The sequence below is a fragment of the Protopterus annectens genome, chromosome 1.part2 (assembly GCF_019279795.1).
Source record: "Protopterus annectens isolate FY-2018-M chromosome 1.part2, PAN1.0, whole genome shotgun sequence".
Classification (NCBI taxonomy): Eukaryota; Metazoa; Chordata; order Ceratodontiformes; family Protopteridae; genus Protopterus; species Protopterus annectens.
In genome coordinates, this window is record NC_056727.1 from 365236089 (window position 1) to 365258164 (window position 22076).

A 22076-nucleotide genomic window follows, 5' to 3' on the forward strand; every position below is an offset into this window, starting at 1 on the left:
CCACTACCATACCTCCAAAAATATCAGCATTTGAGCCCCCCCCCCACCAAGAAACAAACAAACAGTCTTTACAGAGTTTCTCCAACTAACAAAACTCCGAAGCTTACACTAAAGCCCTGTACAATCACTTGCATAACTGTATAAACACGGCTGTACTAGATAGAATCAAAGCCAGAGCCCTAAGTAAAATCAAGCTGCCATGGTAGACTTCCAGTATCAACAAACTCTACAATAAACACAAAAAGTTTCTGTCCAAGAAAACAAAGACGAGGACCCAACAGGCAAATAAGACAACGTGTCAAATCCTCCAAGAGCTAATTTGAGAGAAACCTAGCAAGTGCTGCTAAGGATAACCATAAAGCTTTTACAGCTGTGTACGTAACCTGAAGGGTAGGAACCAAACATGTGCAGAACTGGTGGCTAATGGAATCACACACACTGACCCTACAGAGGTAACGACCCTGCTAGCAAATAGGTTTGGGGAAAATTTCACTGCCTTATCCCCTCCTAACTTACAACAACCCCCCTCCCCCCCCCCACCTTACATATCTGAAGAGCAGTTCCTCAAAGCCCTGTCCAAGGCAAAGAGCATGGCCTCTATGAGACCAGATGACATCCCAGGCTGTCTTCTCAACAGGTTAAAACATGAACTAGCATCACCACTAGGAACCCTTTCAATCATAGCCTAACCACAGGTCTGTTCCTGTGGAATGGAGAACAGCTATAGTTATTCCCCTCCACAAAGGTGACCTAGCAACAGACATGGGGCATTATAGACCCATAAGCCTGACCAGTCTCATCTGTAAGGCCATGGAACGTATCATTCTGGACCTCTTAAATAAACAATAAGGTGACCCCCAACCATGGATCCTAGCCAATTCATCTTTGTGAAGGGTAGCTCCTGCCTTGTTAAATTTGGTGGATTTCTTTGAAGGTGTGACCAAGGCCATTGATGAGGGCACATCTGTGCACACAGCATACCTAGACTTGGCAAAGGTTTTTGACATAGTCCCACATTCAGGCATTACCAATAAACTTGGCAAACTGAAAGTAAACCCCATTATTGCAAGGTGGGTTGTGAACTGACTCACAAACCGGACACACATTATCAAAGTGGTTGACTCCACATCAACCAACAGACCCATTACCAGCGGGGTGCCACAGGGGTCAGTGCTGGGCCCCCCTACTGTTTGGTATGTACTTCTCAGAAGTTCAGGTCTAAACTAAAGGGTTGTGGCTGACCAAGTTTGCAAATAACTGCAAACTAGGTGTAATCACTGAATCCCCAAATTATGTCAGTATACTGCAGGACGGTCTCCCACAGACCAGTGACTTGTGTATTAGTCACGGTCTCAGACTGAATACAAAGGAATGCATCATCATTCCCTACAGCACAAAAATGTTCTTTCACACTATCAAATCAATAATAATACCCTAAGTACCCATGAAGTAGTAAGGGACCTGGGATCACAGGTTGACCATGACCTTAACTTCATCCACCATGTGTCTACCATTGTAAGGATCCCCCATACTCTGCACTTATCCGCCCCATAATTAAGTATAATGCCCCATTCAGTATGTACCATACTAATCACCTACAGCAATTGGAGACACCTCAGAGGTTTGTAACAAAGATGATCAAAGGCCTTCAGGATGTGCCTTACAGGACTGACTAAAATCTCTGTCACTATACTCCATATTGTATAGACTTCTTAGGGGAGACATATGCCTGGCCTACAGAGGAACCCAAGACCTAAACCTAATGAACTTGCTGTATATCCGTAAATCAAACAGGTCCTAGGGCTGCCCATTCCAGGGACTTAAGTATGGCCTGTGACTTAAATAAGACATGCTGGAGGGAGAGATTTATCTACCAGCAACTGCTGTGTCTTTGGAACAGGCTGGATGAGTGGATGGGGAATGGTAAATTCTTACCGGGGATAGCACCCACAGCCCTCCTGGACATGAACAGTCATCACTAAATGCAATCTTGGGTATTGACTAGTACCTGTACAGTATTACATTGGGTTGAAACAGCTAGGCTTAAAATGACCTCTGGTTGGATTGCCTAGTAATCTACTGTGATCCTATGTATTTTTCCTCCTTAGGTCTGATCCTCCTCCTTTTGCTACATCTCCTTCAGCTGGAAATCAAGTGTTGTTTCCTCATAAACTTCTTCTATGGACAAATAGGAAATGTTTTGGACAGATTTGTTAAGAAAATGTTTTCATCATACACATTGGGGTATAGAATTATTAATTATCAGGCCCATATGTAGAAGTTTTTAATGTTTGGTGTAGTCAGTTTGAGAGAATTGTCTGCTACAGTTGATTTTAATGTCTCAAGTATCAAAACATGCTTTAGAGTGTGTATGATTGTACAGATGATGTGTCTAGGGCTACAGTTACTGCTAGAGTGTTGAGAGATGCTGGGGTGCGTATTCAGACTTTTGAAGTAAAGTCAGAAATTTTAAATCCAGCTTTAGGTTTTGTAGGGACTCCCTGCTACTCAGATCCTCAGTTTGGTGAAACAGAGAAGTTAATACAGGTAGTTTCTAATAATTTTCAGCCCTCCCCTGCCAATTTTCCATATTCTCTTTTCCTTTTAAAAAGCAGATCAAACAGTCCTGTCTTCTCAAGCCAGACAAGGAACAGCGAAGAGGTGGCAGGAGGAGAATAATGAGAAACACAGTTATTTTTCAAGAAAGGACAGTTTAGTACTTCAGAATGACTGTGCCAGCGTTTTCCCCCAATGTTCTCCTCTTAAGCCCTTATCTCTTAAAATCTGTCCCAGAAATTGGTTCTTTATATTTTCCTTTGGCGACTGATTGTTTCAGACTCTTGGGTGCTATAAGTGGTTCAGAAGGGCTACACCTGGCACTGGATATGAATACCTCCTTTTGGACGATGTTCCCCATCCTCCAAACCACACAGAATTTTTTCCTCAGGTTTTTCAGCACTTATTCGCTCCTCACATTATGAGTCTTACACCCAGCACCTTTAGATCAAAAGGACAAAGGCTTATATTCCAGAATGCTTTTGGTATCAAAAACAGCCTTCCTGAAGACCAGTTTTAGATCTTTCCTTTGTAAATTTTTATGTAAAAATCGCAAAATTCAAGATATTGACCCTTCAGAATCCATTACCTCTTATCCCCCCGAGGGAGTTTTATAGTAACATTATATGTAAAGGATGCACATCATCGCATTCATATAGCCATAGGCTTCAGGAAACTTCTCATGATTCTCTGTGTCACACTATAAGTTCTCTGCATTACCATTTGGGTTATCTACAGTTCCCGGAATATTTACTAAGTGTCTAGCTCTGATCATCGCTCATTTCAGACTCAGTAGTACTCGCATATTTCCTTATTTAAATGACTTGTTTATCTTTGCAGCGTCTTTTACCAGATGTCAAAAGTTCTTAGAATGGGGTTCTTCACTTCTGACCAATTTGGGATTCCAGATAAATGTTCAAAAATTCTCTTGACCTCATCAAACAGGATTGTTTTCCTGGGTTATCTTATAGACACCACTCGGAAAAAAAATGCTTTTTGACACAGGAAAGTGTGAAGTTTTATCTGGGAACTTTCTTGAGCTTCTCTAATCAGTCTCAGTTTCTGCAAGAGAATTTCCAGGATCCTACACTTAATGACTTTGATGGTTCTAATTATTCCTTTTGTCTGATTACACGAGAAGAATTCAGCGGTTTGTTGAGAACACATGGACCCAACATCTTTATCTTCTGGAATTTCAGATTACAATTTTGGGCTTTGTCAAAAAGGAACTGCGCTGTGGGAAACAGCAAATGGCTCTAAATGTGTATCTCCCTTTTTACTCAGATCACACATTAACTACAAACACCTCAAATTTTGTTTTGAGAGCAGTTTCTATGGTGTAAAAGTATAAGGCCTGTGGAATTTCTCAGACAGACCAAAGCACATAATACTGGCTGTGATCCATGCCTTAAAATCTCATCATCATCTTTAGCCCCCTGGACCTTGTCAGGTGATTACAGACAACATCACAGTGATGGGGTACATAAACAGTGAGATACAAGGTTATACACTCTGTACAGGCTGGCTATGATGGCTTGGAAGGTAGCATTCTTTAACCCCCCTTCCAAGCATCTTGCATTCTGTCAGAACAAAATAGTGTCAGACAAGCAAAGCAGGACCAGGACACAGACTCTTATGAATGGAAATAGAGTGTGTGTGTGGGGGGGGTCTTCCAGGAGTTGATATTATTGTAGAGACAAAAATAGAAAGGTTTGCTGCCTTTCAGAACAGACCAACTCTGGGACTCCTTGTAGACAAGCTTGGAAATCCGGTACATTCTCCTTCCCTTGGTGGGGAATATTCCTTTATGCCTTTCCATTGATATCCAGGGTAATTCTGAAGATTCAGAAGGCCTATCCTAAGATCATTGTGGTGATTCCGTCTGGCAGCTTTGGCTCTCCTTTATTTGTGGAACTGACCAAGGGAATTACCACAGGCTTCTTTACAAACTGGACGTACTCTTACAAGAAAAGGGCATTTTGGTACACCAGTCTCAAACATCTTCAGCTAACTTCCTGGATGATTCAGTATATCTCTTTCTTGAGGACGTGCAGCAGGCAAGAAATGCTGCTACTAGGAGATTTTATAGTTGTAACTGGAAAAGATTTTCTAGTTGGTGTCTAACTGATAACCAGGGCTCAGTCAGGGATTGTATACCACTGGTGCCAACATGGTTGTGAGTTACTATCCTCTGGCTTTTCTTTATTCCTTTATCAAGGTACATCTTGCAAATATTTCAGCACATCTAGTTATGGATCCTCCCCTTTCTTCTCTCTCTTTTTTTTAGTGGAAATACTTTCTAAAGGGAGTTTTATACCTAAGACTGCCTTGTCAGCAGGTCACTGCTTCATGGGATCTAAATTTTGTTCTGGAATAGTTCACGTGTATACATTTGAACCTGCTCATCAGGCAGATTTAAGGTTCAGTACATGGGCAGCTGTTCTTATTGCTCTGACATCGGCAAGGAGAGTATCTAAGTTGCAAGCTCAAATAGTGGGTAAGCCCTACCTGTTTTTTCATAAGGATAGGGTCTCATTAAGAACAAGTCCCTCATTCATGTCCAAGTGGAGTTTCAGAGTTTACTTTGAATCAAGCCATCATTTTCCCGGTCTTCTATCCCAATCTCAAGAACCAGGGAGAAAGGATTCATCACACTCTGGACTTGCACAGGCAGCTCAGGTACTATCTTGACAGAAACAAGCCCTTTAGAAATTCGTATCAACTACTTATTTTTTATGATGGATGGAAAGAAAGGACAACCCATGTCAAAATGGACTATTTCAAGATGGTTGTCCTCTGCTATTGCCTTTTGTTGTTCCCACCATGGTAAACTAGTTCCAACAGTTATCAAAACACAGTCTACTGGCTCCTTAGCTGTTTTGATGATAGATTTTAATGGATGGACTCGAAGAATTCTAGAGGCAGCTACATCGTCCTCTGTACGTACTTATAAAAGCATTACAAACTGGATTCTTTTTCTAGGTCTAGGGTAGGCTTTGTTAGAACCATCATCCTGGGGCCCTTGGATCTATATCCTTCCTCCTATTAGGTTGGATAGGTTTTTGTAGTCATCCCCTACAAGCCTAAAGGCTACTGCAGCAGTGAGAATCATGAACATAGTACAATTGTGTAAGTTGCACTTGCCTGTAACTGTAGATCTTCAAATTCTCATTGCTGCAGCACCCTTACCAACCCTCCATCCCCCTTCTTGTGTATATGGTTACTTGTTAGGATTCCACAGTTTTGATAATGTTATATTTGAAGTTCAGGATTAGTATGCTCCTTTACTTATGGGCAAGAAAGTCCTAAAGAAAACTTCACTCTGACTGTTGATTTTCTCTCCTCAGGACTAACTAATCAGCAATCAAAGTTAAGGTGCGGAAAGGAGCCAGAGCTTTTGGAAGCTGGCACGTTGTGTTCTGGGCAGGATAAAACCCTTAAAGCCTAACAACTACTGCAACAGTAAGGAATTCAAACATCTACTGTTATGGGTAAATGTAACTTGGTAAATGTAACTTGCATAACTTTACCTTCTCCATCATGGGTTGTCTGTTTCTCAAATCCCTCATAAGGACATATAGATCAACAAGAACATGAGGGGATTTTTCCCAAAGGTGTTATTTTTCAGCACTAATTTCAAAAACTATAGTAGTCACCAGTCTTGAAATGAAAATTGCCCTGAGTAAAGGAATAAGAAAAAAAGATGGGGTTAACTCCAGTTGTCTTGCCCACATGCTGTCACACATTAATTAAATCTTCTTTTTTAAAGGTTCCAGAATTCCAGAACTCCAAGAATTGTGCATCCATGTGCCCACCTCACATCTTCAACACAAAGGTGAAAAGTTTGAGATGTGATAGGGAACAAAGAAGTAACTGGGAACATACATTTTTGGAGTGTAATGAGTTGGCAGACTTTAAAAATTCCCTACAGAGTACTCTGTCAAAAATGAGTAATCAAATGGCTGTAACTAAGGAATTTTTTTTTTTAGCTGGGATACAGGATCTTGATTATTTAAACATAGCAGAGCCTTGTTAAAATTCTGGTGGCTGCCAAAAAAGCAATTCCTAGAAAATGGAAAGTGAAGTCTAAACCAACTATATTTGAAGTAATGAATATTGTAAGAGGGATAAAATAACTGAAAGTGGGATCTTTAGAAAAGTGTAGGAGAAAATTGAATAGAAAAAAATGGAAATTGTAGGAACAATACATGCATAAAATATTTTGGAGGAGGAATGAGGTTTAAAGGAAGGAAGGATTTGACTAACTTAAATGTTGGCTTGATTATATTGTACAACAGAATATATGTGATGTAGAATGTTTAACTGTGAACATGTTAATACTGTTTGTTTTCTTTTATTTACAAAACAGTGTAAGAAACGTCTCTGTGTGGAAGATTTTCAGTCCATATATCTCTAGTTAATCACTGTTTATTAAGTGAACAATAATAGCAGAAGTAGTGAACTTAAACTCGTCTTAAGTAAAAATAATACACTTAAAACCAACTGGTAGAATAAAATTAGTCATGTATTTTTACATCCAGCACGGATTTCTGACAGATGACATTAAATCCTTTGCTTGAGTTTATTTACAGTCTTGTCCACATAGAATGCATCACATTCATTGCACTGTGCCCTGTAAATTACTTTTGTAGTGTTACAGTCACCCCCTGCACTGGTCTTAATGATTTTCTTTAAATAAGGGCAATAAAAACTATCACCTTGCTGTATAAATATACAGAATGTACAATTAGTTTCACATCTTTTAGTGTTACTCTCATATGGTCTAGGTTTAAATTCAACAAAACTTCTAATGCTCCTGGCATTCCTATAAACAAAGAATGGACCTGGACCTTCACCTATGTTAATCAGAAAAGGGTTTCCTGTGACAATCTCCCAGTTTTCAGTAACATTTTTGTTACTGTGATAATCCAAAGTGTATGTCTGGATACAGCTATTTTGATAATGTGATAATCCAAAGTGTATGTCAGGATGCAGCAAAAATGTTATTGAAGAAAACTGGGACATTGTCACAGGAAACCCTTTTCTGATTAACATCTTAGAAGAAGGCCCATCCTTTGTTTATAGGAAGGCCAGGAGCATTCGAAGTTTTGTTGAATTTAAACCTAGACCATATGAGAGAAACACTAAAAGATGTGAAGCTAATTGTACATTTTGTATATTTATACAGCAAGGTGATAGTTTTTATTGCCGTTATTTAAAGAAAATCATTAAGACCAGTGCAGGGGATGACTGTAACACTACAAAAGTAATTTATAGGGCACAGGGCAATGAATGTGATGCATTATATGTGGACAAGACTGTAAATAAACTCAAGCATAGGATTTCATGTCAGAAATCCACTTTGGATGTAAAAATACATGACTAATTTTATTTTATTTTATTCTACCAGTTGGTTTTAAGTGTATTATTTTTTTTTTTTTTACTTGACGAGTTTAAGTTCGCTATTTGTACTACTATTGTCCGATTAGTATGCAGTGATTAACTAGTCATATATGGACTGAAAATCTTCCACACAGAAGTTTCTTACACTGTTTTGTTTTTGGACCCACTATACTTGTTTAGTGGGTTGTTTTGAGACTTCGGGGATCCCAAGGAGATTACTTGTTTTTTTTTTCTTTTATTTAAATGCAACTTTGCCTGTGTCACAAATGATAATTCAGTAACAGTCCCTTAAAAAGTGAAAATATTGTTAATCTGTGAAAAGTATAGAAGTACATAAATAAGCATTGCTATCTATCAAACCTAAATCTGTGAGACATGAGGTATGAAGGTATCTGTATTAATACTTCACATATCTCATCAGGGATGTTGATACTAAAGTCTGTTTGTCATCCCGGCTTATACTTACTGGGTGGAGTAAGCCTGGGACTTAGAAGATATTGTACACTTTGGCGATTCCATCTTTTGTGGAGTGATATTCGTTCCTTATGTCTGTCCACCATTCTGTCCACCACTGCCAATTCAACTTTTTAGTATTCCCACTTTAGTCTTGTAATAATATAATAGTTTCAAAACCTGTGTTTTTTGCCCAATTGGTAAAGTGAAATTTTCCTACTAGCAGTATCCAAGATGCCTCATCTTCATCATACAACTGGTCGCAGTGTTGTAAGTTTTTAATGCTTCCTTAGAATTTCTGCACCATCAACATTAAATGGTTTCCAGACATTTGAAAGGTGGGTGGTGGCATGGGGCCATTTGGAGGTATTCATAATTTTGAAGATTTTCTGACTGGCTTTGCATTGACCTTTCAGGGCAGGTGTGTTATATTTGATCCTCCTTGACACTGCACCCATAAGGATCCTATAGAGAAGCATAATCATGTGTCAGATTGTACAACAAGGTATATTTCCAGATTGTATTAAGATCCAGACAGAGAAGCCCCCACAACATTTTAAGATTTGCTGATAAGGAATATTAATCACTCAGGTACTGAAATGTACCCATCCCCCCACAGTTTGGTGAAGAGCTTCCATTTATATATTTGCTTCTGATCAAAACATAAGAAAGAGGTAGCAATTCTTCTAACAGTTGTCAAAAAAGTAGTTGGTAGACAGAGTAAAAACACTGCGGAGGCATACAAAACTAGGGGAAATGCAAACCATTCAATGGCCAGGTCTTTATTAAATGTCCGTATTTAAATCTCACCATTTACCTTCTCTGTGATTTTGCACATTGATAAGGTTAAGGAGTTGTGTAAATCATTGGATAGAGAAATCCCTAGATAGGTCATAGAGTTGGGATAAGCAAGAAAGGGGAACTTTGCAACCACAACTTTTGTTGGAATGTAATTAATTCTAACAGTTTATGTCTTGGATCTATTTACTTTGTAGCCCAAAACTCTGTCAAACTGGGACAGTTCTCCAAAGGTTAATTCTAATTCATATTCTGGGTCTGACAAGTACAGTAAGAGGTCATTAGCATACAGTGAGACAGAGGGATGTTGGTCTTGTGGCATAATGCTGGGGTACTGAATCATTTATAGCCTCAGTGCAAGCATTCCCAAGTATAGGGCAAATGCTAAACATGATGGGAGCAACCCCTGCCTGGTTCCTTTATGTAGATTAATGGGTTGAGAGATCCTTCTTCCAACCATAATTTTCATGATGGAACCTAGAATGGAGAGCCTGGATAACGGAAAGCAGCTGCCCTGGGAAATACCTCTCAACTGTACACATTTTTGCAGAATGTCCAGGTTTGTCTTATATTTTTGGTCCAACTTTCGTAAACTGTGTTATCTGGCAAATTAGTGGCAAATCACCAAAGACTGAAGTTAGAAAACAATGACAGACATTTGAGTTTCAGACTTTATATTCTTCAGAGAATTCATGCAAAGCCAGTTATTCTATCAGATTTCTAAGTTTGTAAGAGGAATATTTAAAAATTGTCTCTATTTTTGGGCCTTTGTCTCACTTTCATTTATAGCTTTGTCCAGATTTCTTGTTCTAAGAGGTTGAGCGGTATGAATTGGGAATCCTGTTTTTTTTCTGGTACAGCAAACAGAGAATTCCATCTTACCCTGTCAACTTCCATCTCTGTATCTAAGCTGACTAAGAGTAAGTGGTTTCCTGAGGTAGAAACATTTTCAATAAGTGAAGTTTTTAATAAGTTATCAAAGGTGGTGCAACCGGGAACAAAATCAGTTCGGTCTTGAATGTATTAACCAAGGGAGACGCATTGCAGACCTGTTAGCAGTTAATGAATGTATACATTTTGTAATTGTCATTTAAAATTGAGACAGATCAATAAGAACTGAGCATAAGGGGTCCTTTCCTGGCTATGGTATGACCACCACTGAGACCTCCTTGTAGGAGGGAGGTCAGCTCTAGAAACCATAATATCTTTGGATAGATGTTTGAAGATGTCAACAGATGTATCCCCCACCTGTAAATATATTTCTGTAGGGAGATCTTTGGGGTCAGGTGATTTTTGCCATAGTGTTAAGTACTTTTGCTGATGTGAAAAGATGGATAAGCTCCTCTGCTTGAGTGGAGGGCAGTTGAGTGAAGGCTAAAGAATGGGACTTGGGTGGCTCCTTGGAATAAAGTTAATAATAGAATTATATAAAAACATGCATAATTTGTCGAGGAGACACAACTACTCATCCTGAGTCTAATGATCTGATCTTGCAGATATTCCTATCTGTCTCCTGTTGATGTAGTTTTACAGCCAAATAATCCTCTTTGGAGGAGCTAAATTATAGGGTCTTCTTCTTTCGGCTTTAAATTATAAGGTATGGTTCCCAAAACAAACACCTAACAAAATCCACCTTGTATTGCAAATACTTGTCCTTATCCTTTCTTGCCAGGTCTAATCTAGCTTTAACATACCCCCTTTCATGCAGTATCTCATCACATGCTCTTAGAGCTTGGTGTATACCATCAAGTTTCTGTTGAATTTTGCTTCCACACACAGCTTCCTTTATCCTAAAATATAGAGCTAACTTATGTTTCATTATCTCCTACTGGTCAGGAATAAGTGCAGCAGTGACCTTAGAATCCCAAAGCCCACTAGCAAAAAATTTAGCTGTGTTATCACAGCAGGTCAAACCCCTTTAAAAGTGAGATACTAGCTCTCCGTGAAGGGGCTACAGGTGTATTATCTAAAAAAAGAAAAACAGAACAACAAACTTGATAAAAGCCAGTTGTTTAACCAGCTCCCTTATTCAAACCAGTCGCCTATTTCCTGTACTTGAACCATTACAGTCAAATAATTTGTCCCGGAATTCTCTTTAACCATGAACATTAATTATTGAAAAGAGATTTTTTTCTAGCTTAATTTCTACTTGGGTATCCAAAGTCTTTATTATTTTTTCTTTTTTATTATTTTATTTTATTCTTTGGTGTTTAGGATAGTCAGCGAGGCTAGTAGACTCTTGTCAGGGGAGACCAGAGGTGGTGTTTATATTACTTGGTGGAAGTTAGACCTGGGCATCGGGGAACTGCTACTTCATTTTCGACAGGAACCATGGGATCTTTTACATCCATCTAAGCTGCCATCAACTCAGACAGATGGGGCCTCAGCTTAACATCTGATCCAAAGGATGCATATACAAACATGAGGTAAAGAGAGTATAACTGCAACTTTTTGCATAGTAAGTAAGCTTGTTCAGGTCTGAAGTACTTTTGCCTTACTTGTTCAATGTTATCGGGGTTGAACCACAAGATGAAACTGCAGATCTCAAACAGTGATGACAGTGTCGGGTATCCCTTATCATCCTCCTATCAGAACTGCAGCCTTTATTTTTGATAAAGGCCTAAGTATAAGTTTCAGACTGTAATACTAAAAGGGAAGAAAAATTAGTTTTCATTGTCTCTTCTAACCGTTGCCAAACTATGAGGCATTGAGATGGAAATTATATTTTTTCCCACTGTGCTCCCCTTATGATTACCTTACAAATTATATAGTCTGATAAAAAAGGACAGTCCATGCATTCAAACAGAAATTTTTAAAAATATAATAAACAGAAAAACTAGTAGTCTAAAAACTTATTTGATGAGCTCAGTCACAATAATTTTGAAAACTCATGAAACCCACGTAGTGTTCCAAAGCAGTAAGCCTTTATTCATTACAGACAAGCAATCCTCAGTAACAAAAAATCAGAAATACTTTACAATGTTAAACATATCAGCTTTTATACAGTTAGAAGTAGGTGTGAAAAAATATATGTATGGTTTAATTTAAACCAGCCTATTCCAGGCAAACAACATAAACCATAAACAGGGCCGTGAAAGTGCTTTTAAGAACAGCAAGTACCTACTCCCACACACTACTACTTAGATCAAACTAAAATCCTAGTTAAGGAAAACACTACTTATCTATTTCCAACCCACTTTCCAAAATCAGATATTAAGGAAAGCATAACATACATGTAAATGGACTGACTTTTAACTAAAATCACTTTTGGCTAACTAATGCAATAAAGCCTTCACCAGGTTTGTGATAAGAACTAAAATCATATACATAGGTAGATAAGTAAAAAAACCTAACTAGATAGGTGCAAGAAAAGACACATAAAGCTGTTTAACTTACCTAATTAGAACACTATAAACCATATATTTGTGTAATACTGTCTAATAAGCATCCATCTGTATGTATTAATATGCATAAATACTAAGTTATTTACAGCTCAGAAAAAATGTCAGCGCTTTCCAGTTGAGAGAAAGAAAAAAAAACCTGTCTTGACAACTTTCATGTTTACAGTCCCCAAAAAAACAATAGAAAAAACACACAAAAAATACAGAAAACAGTGGATAAAGTAAACTAGTAATGTATAAAAGTGTGTAAGTGTGTGCTAAATGGGGGAATTATTCCAAAACTGCATAGGAATAACGGCATGAAAACATGTTTTGAATATACCTTTAATTTCTGGTGTGATGCAAGAGTGTACTAAATCTAATCTAATCAGAAATGAAGTTAAAGTAACAACATATATATTTAGTTTTACACATTCCGCACTTCATTTTTTTAATTTGCCTTCAATTCTATGCCTTCAATTCTTTCTTCACAAATGCTACCCAAAAACTTGCTAGCCATTTATCTCCTGATACATCAAATTTGCCTACTTCTACCACTATCCCACCCCCACCATTTCATATACAACCAGTACCTACTTCCTTCATTTGCTCCCTTCTCCAAAAACTTAAACCTACCAACTCCTGCAGAATTTCTACAAAAGGAGCTAAAGCCATAGCTACCCAATTTCCATACTCATCAACAGAACCATATATGAGCATCTGGAAAATTTCCCATATTATCCCACTACACAAAGGAGGTCATTCCAATGACTACTCTAACCTATTGCTCTGTTAAAATTATGGAAAAATGCATCCATAAGCAACTAACTCCATAACAACCTCACTGCCAACACACAGCACCACCTAATATTTTCTTTGATATGGTTAATCACCAACTCCTAATACACATTCTGAAATCGCTTTCACTTAAATTCCTAGCTATAAATTGGTTCAAACTCTCTAGTAACCTTCCTATTCCTCTCAAACTGAACTTAAATCTCTGACCCAACAAGCTTTTAACACTGTAGAACAATGGTTCTCAAACCGATGCCTCCTGCTTCAATTGACAACAACCTAAACTTTGATAGTCATATAAACAGCACAATAAAATCAGTTAACAAAAACTAGGATCCCTTTATAGAATCAAGCCACACCAGTAGCTAGGCTACCACCTATGCTTCCCTATAACCTTCAAAATAACCTTAACAAACTAGCAACATCCTATATTGCTAGATTTGCAACAGGCTCTCCTTCAGAACTCATCACTGTTTAAACCTAAAACAACTGGACTGGCTAGAATTCCATATTCAATTTCTCCAGCTTACCATTGTCCATAAGTCCAATACTCTCTACCATCATTCTCAAACAAACTCCTGATCAACACTTCTAGATCCAATAACTCATCAGGTGACTCCTAACTCTGTAGGCAAGCTATGGAATTTACTACCAACTGAACTTACAACTCAAGCAATGCACCTGTACTAACCCTCTTCCTTCTTAACTTATTACTTCTCTGAAACTTCTAATACTACCCTACTGATACAAAATACTAATCAAATGTATGTATATACCTCACTGTCTATTGTTATATATTTTGTTTTTTTTTGTATCTTCTAATTTTAATTTGGATGTATTTTATATATCCAGCTAAAATAAATAAAAAAATAAAATAAATAAATAAAATAAAATTTATTATTTTTTAGTATATTTGCTAAAGTACATAAACATATTTCCTCACAAATTCCCTAAAAAAAAACATTTACAGATTGTGTGGCAACTTATGTAAATTCAACACACTCTTAATATTTATTTTATTTATTACATTTGTTTACCGGGTGATGGCCATCTGGGCCAGAAGCCCATTTTCAGCAGAGACCCAGGGAGAAAAGCTCCTGACATACTACAGTATTGAAAAACTACTACTACTAACAATATTGACGATCTTAATAATGTTTGAGATGTATTAACATAAATAAAAAGCAAAATATTAATTAATGGTAAAGGCAAAAATACAGTTTCAAAAACAGTGTGTATGAACATAAAAGGTGACATTTTAAACAAGCAATGGAAGAAAATGGTTACAATATAAGATCAGTATGATAAAGCAATAGTAGTTAAGCCCTGGTTTTCTGAATGCATTTAATTTCAGGTGTCAGCATAATTCTTTTTTCTCCAAAACACTATTGATGTCCCCTTCAAGCTTACCCATCACCACACAGTCCAGAATGATACATTTTAAAACGAGAATATCTGGGATGTTCTGATAAACTGTATATGTAAGGTCAAGTGTAATGACTGTCTTGCATTTTATGTGGGTAAGACTATGAATAAACTGAAAGGGAGGATTTCAGGTCATCTTTCTGACATCAGATTCAGATGTAAATGCCAGAGGAACGCCTTATCCAAACACTTATTAGACTTATGGTCTGATCTGAGAGGCGAAAATCATCCCTTCATATCTTATCTTTTGAAGGAGGCACCTTCAGTTTTCTTTGGGATTCCTACAGGGAGACTGTTATAATTTGGACGTTAAGTGTGTAGATTCTAAGAAGGGTCAGGTAGATGATCCTGTACTGCCAATCCTCTCCTTGATCTGCTTGATGGCCAGTTGAAAAGCCATCCTGCCCTTTCTCATATTGGTGGAGAAGTCATGATCACAGTAATTTCTCCTGCCATCTAACATGATGGTTGTCCCCTGGAGTGGATATTAGGGACAGGATCTTCTGTTTTTTACTATATGTCACAAAAACAAACCAAGATCAGTCTGGACATATGAACTGCCATGGCTTGTGGCAAAAAGTGTGCAAGTGCTGTCCATTTGAATTGCATCCACCGAGGTGCCAGACCATGAGGAGCCCGTTTTTTCATTTGATTGCATTTGATTAGCAGATTGATAGAATATGAAAGTTTTTATTAGTGCACATTTTTTGAAGAACAAGCAGATTATAGCTGAAATGCTTGGTATTATTTAATGACTTTAATTGGTACTGCTTGTCACAGGTTCGCAGAATTTTGAGACAAAATTGTGAGTATTCATGAAGATTAGCAACTTTTGGGAGGTGTGGTTGATATCATAACTAGCTGTTTGAGAGGGAGGGATTTTTTTAGCAAAGTTGCCCTGACCCTTCTGCCATTTCTAGGTTGAGAAGGGTAAAGGAGATTCTGGGTCATTTTATTCATTTTCATTTATTGCAGACTCTTTAACAGGACATACACTCACATTTGGGGATTTCCCTAAGAAATTTCATCTGGATCAGCTAAAAAGAAAATTGTGTTATGCCACAGGTTCTCACATATGCTGCCTCTACCTCCTTCCTGCCATTGCAGGGATTCTGCAGCTCTTGTTGAACCTGCCAGACAGTGAGATAAAAAGAGCAGACAAACTCTCAAGTGCCTTGAGGATTACACCTTAAGAGGTATTAAGATAATTATACAAACAGAATTTAAATAAAACAAATATATCCAGTATCACAAAGGATTGTGGAAAACAAACATGCAGAAGTTACCATGAGGTATTTCAGGTGTTTCCTGCATGAGTTAAATGGATGGTAATGAAAGCTTTGTGATACCACTTTTTTCAGGATAAGAAGAGTAGACACACTTGTATGCGACACCTCCAGCATCCTGATTGTAACTTGGAGAGAAGCCAATTTGTGCTCTGCAGCACATTTTTTATACGACTTTTGAGGAAAAACTTAAGAATGCGACAACTAGAAAACCTGAAGAGTTAACAGAATGAGGAAAGTGTACATTATTTCTATATGGCCTGGCATGTCTCCTGATGATGCTGAAGATGGTAGTAGTGATTGTAAGGAAGACCATGGAAATTAACTTGAATTATACCTTGACAAGTTAAAAAGTAGCCTATCTTGAGTAGCCCAGCTAGTTAGTCCTCTATGTGAAGTAGCCAGAACATACACTGAAGTTTATAATGTGTAGTTGCATAGTTATAGCTACTTTTCAGCCAGTACTTGCCTTTCCAAAATTACTAGTGACATGGAAAACTTCAGTAAATACTGATTCAGGCATCTTACAAACCAGCAGTATGTTATTGACAGAATCTTGATTGTAGGTCCTTTCCTTTCAGTGACTTTCATTGATAATCTACTAATTGTTCTAAATTTGAAAATAGTAGTTTGTAATTGGCATAAATGTTTGCATTAAAGCCGAATGCCATTTATTGTAGTACTTTCATAGTAATGTTCGAAATTCAGTTAAAAAAGTGTCTCTCTATGCATCTTACAAAGTTTGTTACATGCTGCACATAAGACAGAAGGAGTGAATGTGAACAGGAACCATAAAGTTGTTTGGTTTGTGGTTCTGCAGCTTTATTATTGCCATTTGGTACATTGCTGCACTTTAGTGTTTTAATTTTTCCCCTGGCTAGGCATACCATACCTTGAGAATTCCCTTTTGCATGATGCAAGCTTTCTGAAAACGTAACTAAACAAGAATTTCATCTTTTGTTATGTTTCTTTTTTGTATTTGACCAACTCTGCTTATTCCATGTCATGTCCTACTACCAATTGCATCCCATAATAGGTAGTAGTTCTGGGAAGTAGGGAAGAGACTCTGCCAGTAATGACAGGTATACACTGACTGCTACTCTTATAGTTTCATAGTTTGCAGGCATGTGTATGTTTGGCTGAGGTGACTAGCAAATGTACTCAATGAATTAAGCACAAATGCACAAAAAGTATATAAAAATGTACTGTGTCAAGGTCAAGAATTAATGTGCATCACAGTATGACACACTAGATAAATGCAATTGGCAGCTGCTTTATGTATAGGCATGCAGAAGATAAATATTTTTCCGGTTGTCCAACATGCTTGTATATGAAATATTACTATTATTTAGAATTATTTAAATGCTGATGTTACACTGGCTGACAACTGAGTGAATTTCAGAGGTGCTGCTGAAGAATGCATGACTTCATTTTATAATCCCTTTTCCGTGCATTTTGGATAGAGAGCTTCATGCCAGGCACACACTGCTCTGATTTTTAGCATCAGCTCATATTTTATGGTAGTAACTCAGGTTAACTGTGGTGTAAAACGCTGTAACATTTCAGAAAAGGAAGGTAATCTATACTGATGGTGGGACGTGTGATGTGTCTTTTGTTTCTCACTAGGCGAATACAGCAGTGCAGCTGGTTTTGGTTGCTGCTTCTTTGGCAGCTCCTGTTTTTCACTACATTGATTCTCTGTTCCTACAAGTATTATGGTAAGTTTAATATTGTTTATTGTATTTCTGCATAATTTACAGATGGATTATTATAATGCTGCTTAAAAACTATTTTGAGTTTTTAGGTGTAGGAGTGCTGAAGGTTGACGGAATAACATTCGGGATTTCATGGGTGTTTTTAAAACCATGTTGTGGTGTTCCATGTGCAGATATGTTTGAAAAGGAGGTTAATGATAAGAATATATCTTAGAGCTGTGGTGTATGTTAATATGCTTGAAGATGTATTTAGCATCATCTAATCGCTGTAGATGGCTGTATTAATTATACTTTTGAGGAGCCTTCTGCTGAGTGTGGTACATTTGGTGCTTACATCTGTGCACTGTCACATAGCTTTTCTTAGAAATATTCAACTTCTACCATTTAAGCAGCCTTGGGGCTCAAATATATTTAACCCGCTAAATCCACATTTGCTGCATGTTCCAAGCCTGGAGCTGAAGAATCACATGCTTACCAAGTGTATCTGCAACCTGTAGATCATGAATCAGGGCCACTAACAGGTGATGCCATTTTTTGTTAAGATGGTCGAGATATATTGATTGAGTTTCACTACTCAGAGTCACTCCACCCCGCATATACGGCAAGTGCAAAGGCTCTATAGTCCATAACAAATGCAAAACGAATCAGAGCCAGCACAAAGTGTGGTTAACAGTATTTAATGCATAAAAACATGTAACAACATGGGTGAAGGGAAAGAAATATCCCAACCCCTAAACCAAATTAAACCAAATCGGTTTCGGCTTAATAGCCTTCTTCAGTAGAAGACAAACCAAAATACAAACATTAGGATCAAAAAGTCCTTCTTATATAACTGTTGGGAGGTGCCAAAAAACTTCCTATTGGTCAATTTATAAATATTCATTTAAACCAGGAGGGAAAAGCCCCCTTAGTTTAATTATCCATTTCTTCTCAACATTCAAAATATTGTGCCAACCAACTTTATCCCTACAATTTCCTATAATACGGTCAATGACAGTAAATCTAAATACTGCAGTGCTGTGTTTACAAGTATGTTTGAAAAGGGCATTGGATTGCTTTTTGTGCCTTATGTCACTCATATGCTCCCCAGTTCTAAATTTGAGAGGTCTAGAAGTTTGGCCAGCATAAAACATGGAGCATGTACAAGTGGCCAAATAAATTACCCAACTTGTACTGCAATTGACCAAAAAAAGAGATGTTATAAACCATGGATGTATTCTTTGTGTTATTTACCCTATGACAGTGCGAACAATGACCACAAGGGGCACATCCCACTAATATGTCTCCTGTTAGTGTTCCTTGGGTTAAAGCAGTTCTCCTGTAATCAAACCTTTTATAGTGACTAAACAGGGAGCTCAAAGTACGGCCCCTGTGGAAAGAAAAGAGCATCTGTCCCCCAAATATTCAGACAATCTGTTCTGCCAACAAAATATTCCAGTGCCTATAAATGGTCTGCATGAATGATTTGGTATTCCTACCAAAAGTAGTAACAAGTCTTATTTTGGATTTAGTGTCCGATGATTGTACCTGGTACTCCAGTAATTTGATCCTATCTTGATTGGAAGCATATTTACAAACCCTGTTAATGTCACCTGATTTGTATCCCCTGTCTTTAAATCTATTGATTAAATATTGTTTGTAATAATCAAATGTGGAGGAGTTGGAGCAAATCCTTTTCACCCTCAAAAACTGAGATTTGGGAATATTTCTGATGATATGTTGTGAGTGGAGGCTGGTGGCATGTAGGAGAGAGTTGTACTGAGGGAATTTCCTATATATCATAGTATCCAAGGGATTATCTGGATTCCTACTAACAAGGACATCCACAAAGGTAATCTCAGTCCTGCTGAAATTAATCTTAAACTCTATACCCCATTTATTCTCATTAAGATAATCAACAAACTCCTGCAAAAAAGTCTCATCAGACCTCCACACCAACCAACCATCATTGAGGTAGCACCTCCAGATATCAATCTCATTAATGTGCAGATTATGACAGGGACCGTAAATCAACTCTTCCTCCAGATACGCCATGAGCAAGTCGGCATAAATGGGGGCAAAGGAAGCCCCCATGGCTTTTACTTGTACTTGAAAAAATGACCGCTGACTCGAAACCACACCAGCGATATCCGCAATATCCACGGACTCGGTAATCCAAATCCAAAGACGCAAAAACGCTGATTAGCAAAATGAGCAAATGGTCATGGTATATTAATGGATTAAGTGCAATGACACAAATTTTGTTATTTCTGATGAAGTTGGTGCAGAGCGCCGACGAAAAGCTTTGTTTGTTCGGCTTAAATAAAATTTTCCTTTTGCTCGTTTTGCTAATCAGCGTTCAGCGTTTTTGCTTCTTTGGATTTGGATTACTGAGTCTGTGGATATTACAGATATCGTGGATATTACGGATATCGCTGGTGTGGTTTCGAGTCAGCAGTCGTTTTTTTCAAGTTTGCCTTTTTGTTCTTTTGGGTTGTTCTTTACTTGTACTTGCCAAAAACATTGATCTTGAAAATAGAACACATTTTTGCTAGCACGTGTTGAGCCAGGCAGACAAGAAAGGTCTTAAAACCTGGTTCATATAATTTGGATCTCTCCAGTCAATACTGTAGGGCCATCAACCCTGCTCAATGTGGGATATTGGTGTACAAAGAGGTGTCATCCAGGGTACATAGTCGCCAATTTGGTTCCAATTGCATTTCTGAAATGATACCCAAAAATTGGGTGGTATCCTGAATTTAGGCACACACACAAGACAACAATGGTTTCAGATACAATGTTAGAAATTCTGAAAAGGGTTCCGTAAGAAAACCCCTACCTGCCACTATTGGCCTTCCCGGTGGATTTCTGGGATCTTTGTGGATTTTAGGTAGAAGATACAGCTACTGTTGCTTGGGGTCAGGTACCTTCAGATGGAAATTGTCAGCCTTCGTGATGATGCCTTGCTCTTGAGCTTCATTCAAGAAGGAATCAATTTCCACCTTAAACCTAGTGGGATCCAATGGCATAACCATGTAGTACCTGCCATCTTCTAACTGTTTCTGTGCTTCCCCACAATATGAAACCCAATCTTGTATGACAACAGCCCCTCCTTTATCTGCAGGTAAGATCACAGTGTCCCTATTGTGCCTCAGATTGTCAGTACATTCCATCTGCACCTTAGTAAGATTATTGTGAAAGTTATTGTACTCACAAGGGTTGAAATGTAGATCTTTGAGGATACAGTTGGTGACATAGGAGGTATAAACGTGGATCCACGAAATCTAAAGCTCTGTGTATCATCTGAGGTATTATCAAAATATAGCCTTAGATTTAACAAACTGCAAAAATCCATCACATCCTGAGCAAAGGAGTGTTCAGGGACAAAAAAAACAGGCACAAAACTCAAACCCTTGTTCAAAATCTTTATTTCAGTTTTAGAAAGATATGCAGAAGAAATGTTGTGCACATTCATGCAGTTGTCTACCTTTGTATCATACCTTTGTATCATCAGTTTGAGAAGCCCTTCCAAATCGTTTGTTGCCCTTGTGTTTCCTCCTTCCTCTCCTGACCCTAAAGGGTGTGACAAGTTGGTTTGGGTCCAATGACATTTCTGTGTGGCCTTCATCAACCTCTGTATTGGATGAGGATTCATCCCCTGAGGTAAAGGAATCTATGTTCCTTTTGAGAATAGATTTTGTTCTCTTGGGTTTAGGAGTAAATGATTTTCTAACAGAAATCATAAATTTAACATTTTTGAAAATCTCAAATGGTCTAGCTTTCTCATAATCTCCTAAATCCCTGTTGAATTTTTCATCTTTTTTTCTTTAAGTATTTTTTCCAAATCAAGTAAATCACTGCTCAACTGATTTACACAAGGTGTATAACAGGGTAGAGTCTCAAACACATTAAGATACTGACATAAAGCTTCAACCTCCTGAATATTTTGTTGAACCGTATGTTCATAGTAAGCAGCTAAGACATCCACAAAACCCATGGAGGCCTGTTGTTGTACCTGTGCCCATTGTTCCGAAAGTAATTGGTCAATGCTATGTACCAGGGGTTGCAGCTTAACTCTAAGTCCCCTAGGTGTAATCTGTTTACATTGATAGGCTTTAAAAAGGCAGAAATGCCAGACATTAGTTCTCAAATTCTTCATATTTGTAATCAATTTAGAGAGGGCCACCTTGCATTGATTAGGTAGATCATTCTCTGTAAAATTCACCCTATTGGTTAAATTGGCGAATCCTAGGCCAAATACCTCCAAATCATCCGTATCGGATGAC

The 22076-nt window shown here is 37.9% G+C and overlaps 1 protein-coding gene across 3 annotated transcripts in view; it reads left to right on the forward strand.

The window, feature by feature from the left end:
* CRLS1 (cardiolipin synthase 1) overlaps positions 1-22076 on the forward strand; it is a 317085-nt gene that overhangs the window by 246908 nt on the left and 48101 nt on the right. For all 3 annotated transcript variants that reach the window (XM_044056482.1, XM_044056498.1, XM_044056490.1), the window contains one exon: positions 17723-17814. In XM_044056482.1, the coding sequence (XP_043912417.1) occupies positions 17723-17814 (92 nt within the window). Of the gene's footprint in view, positions 1-17722; positions 17815-22076 lie in introns of those variants that run through there.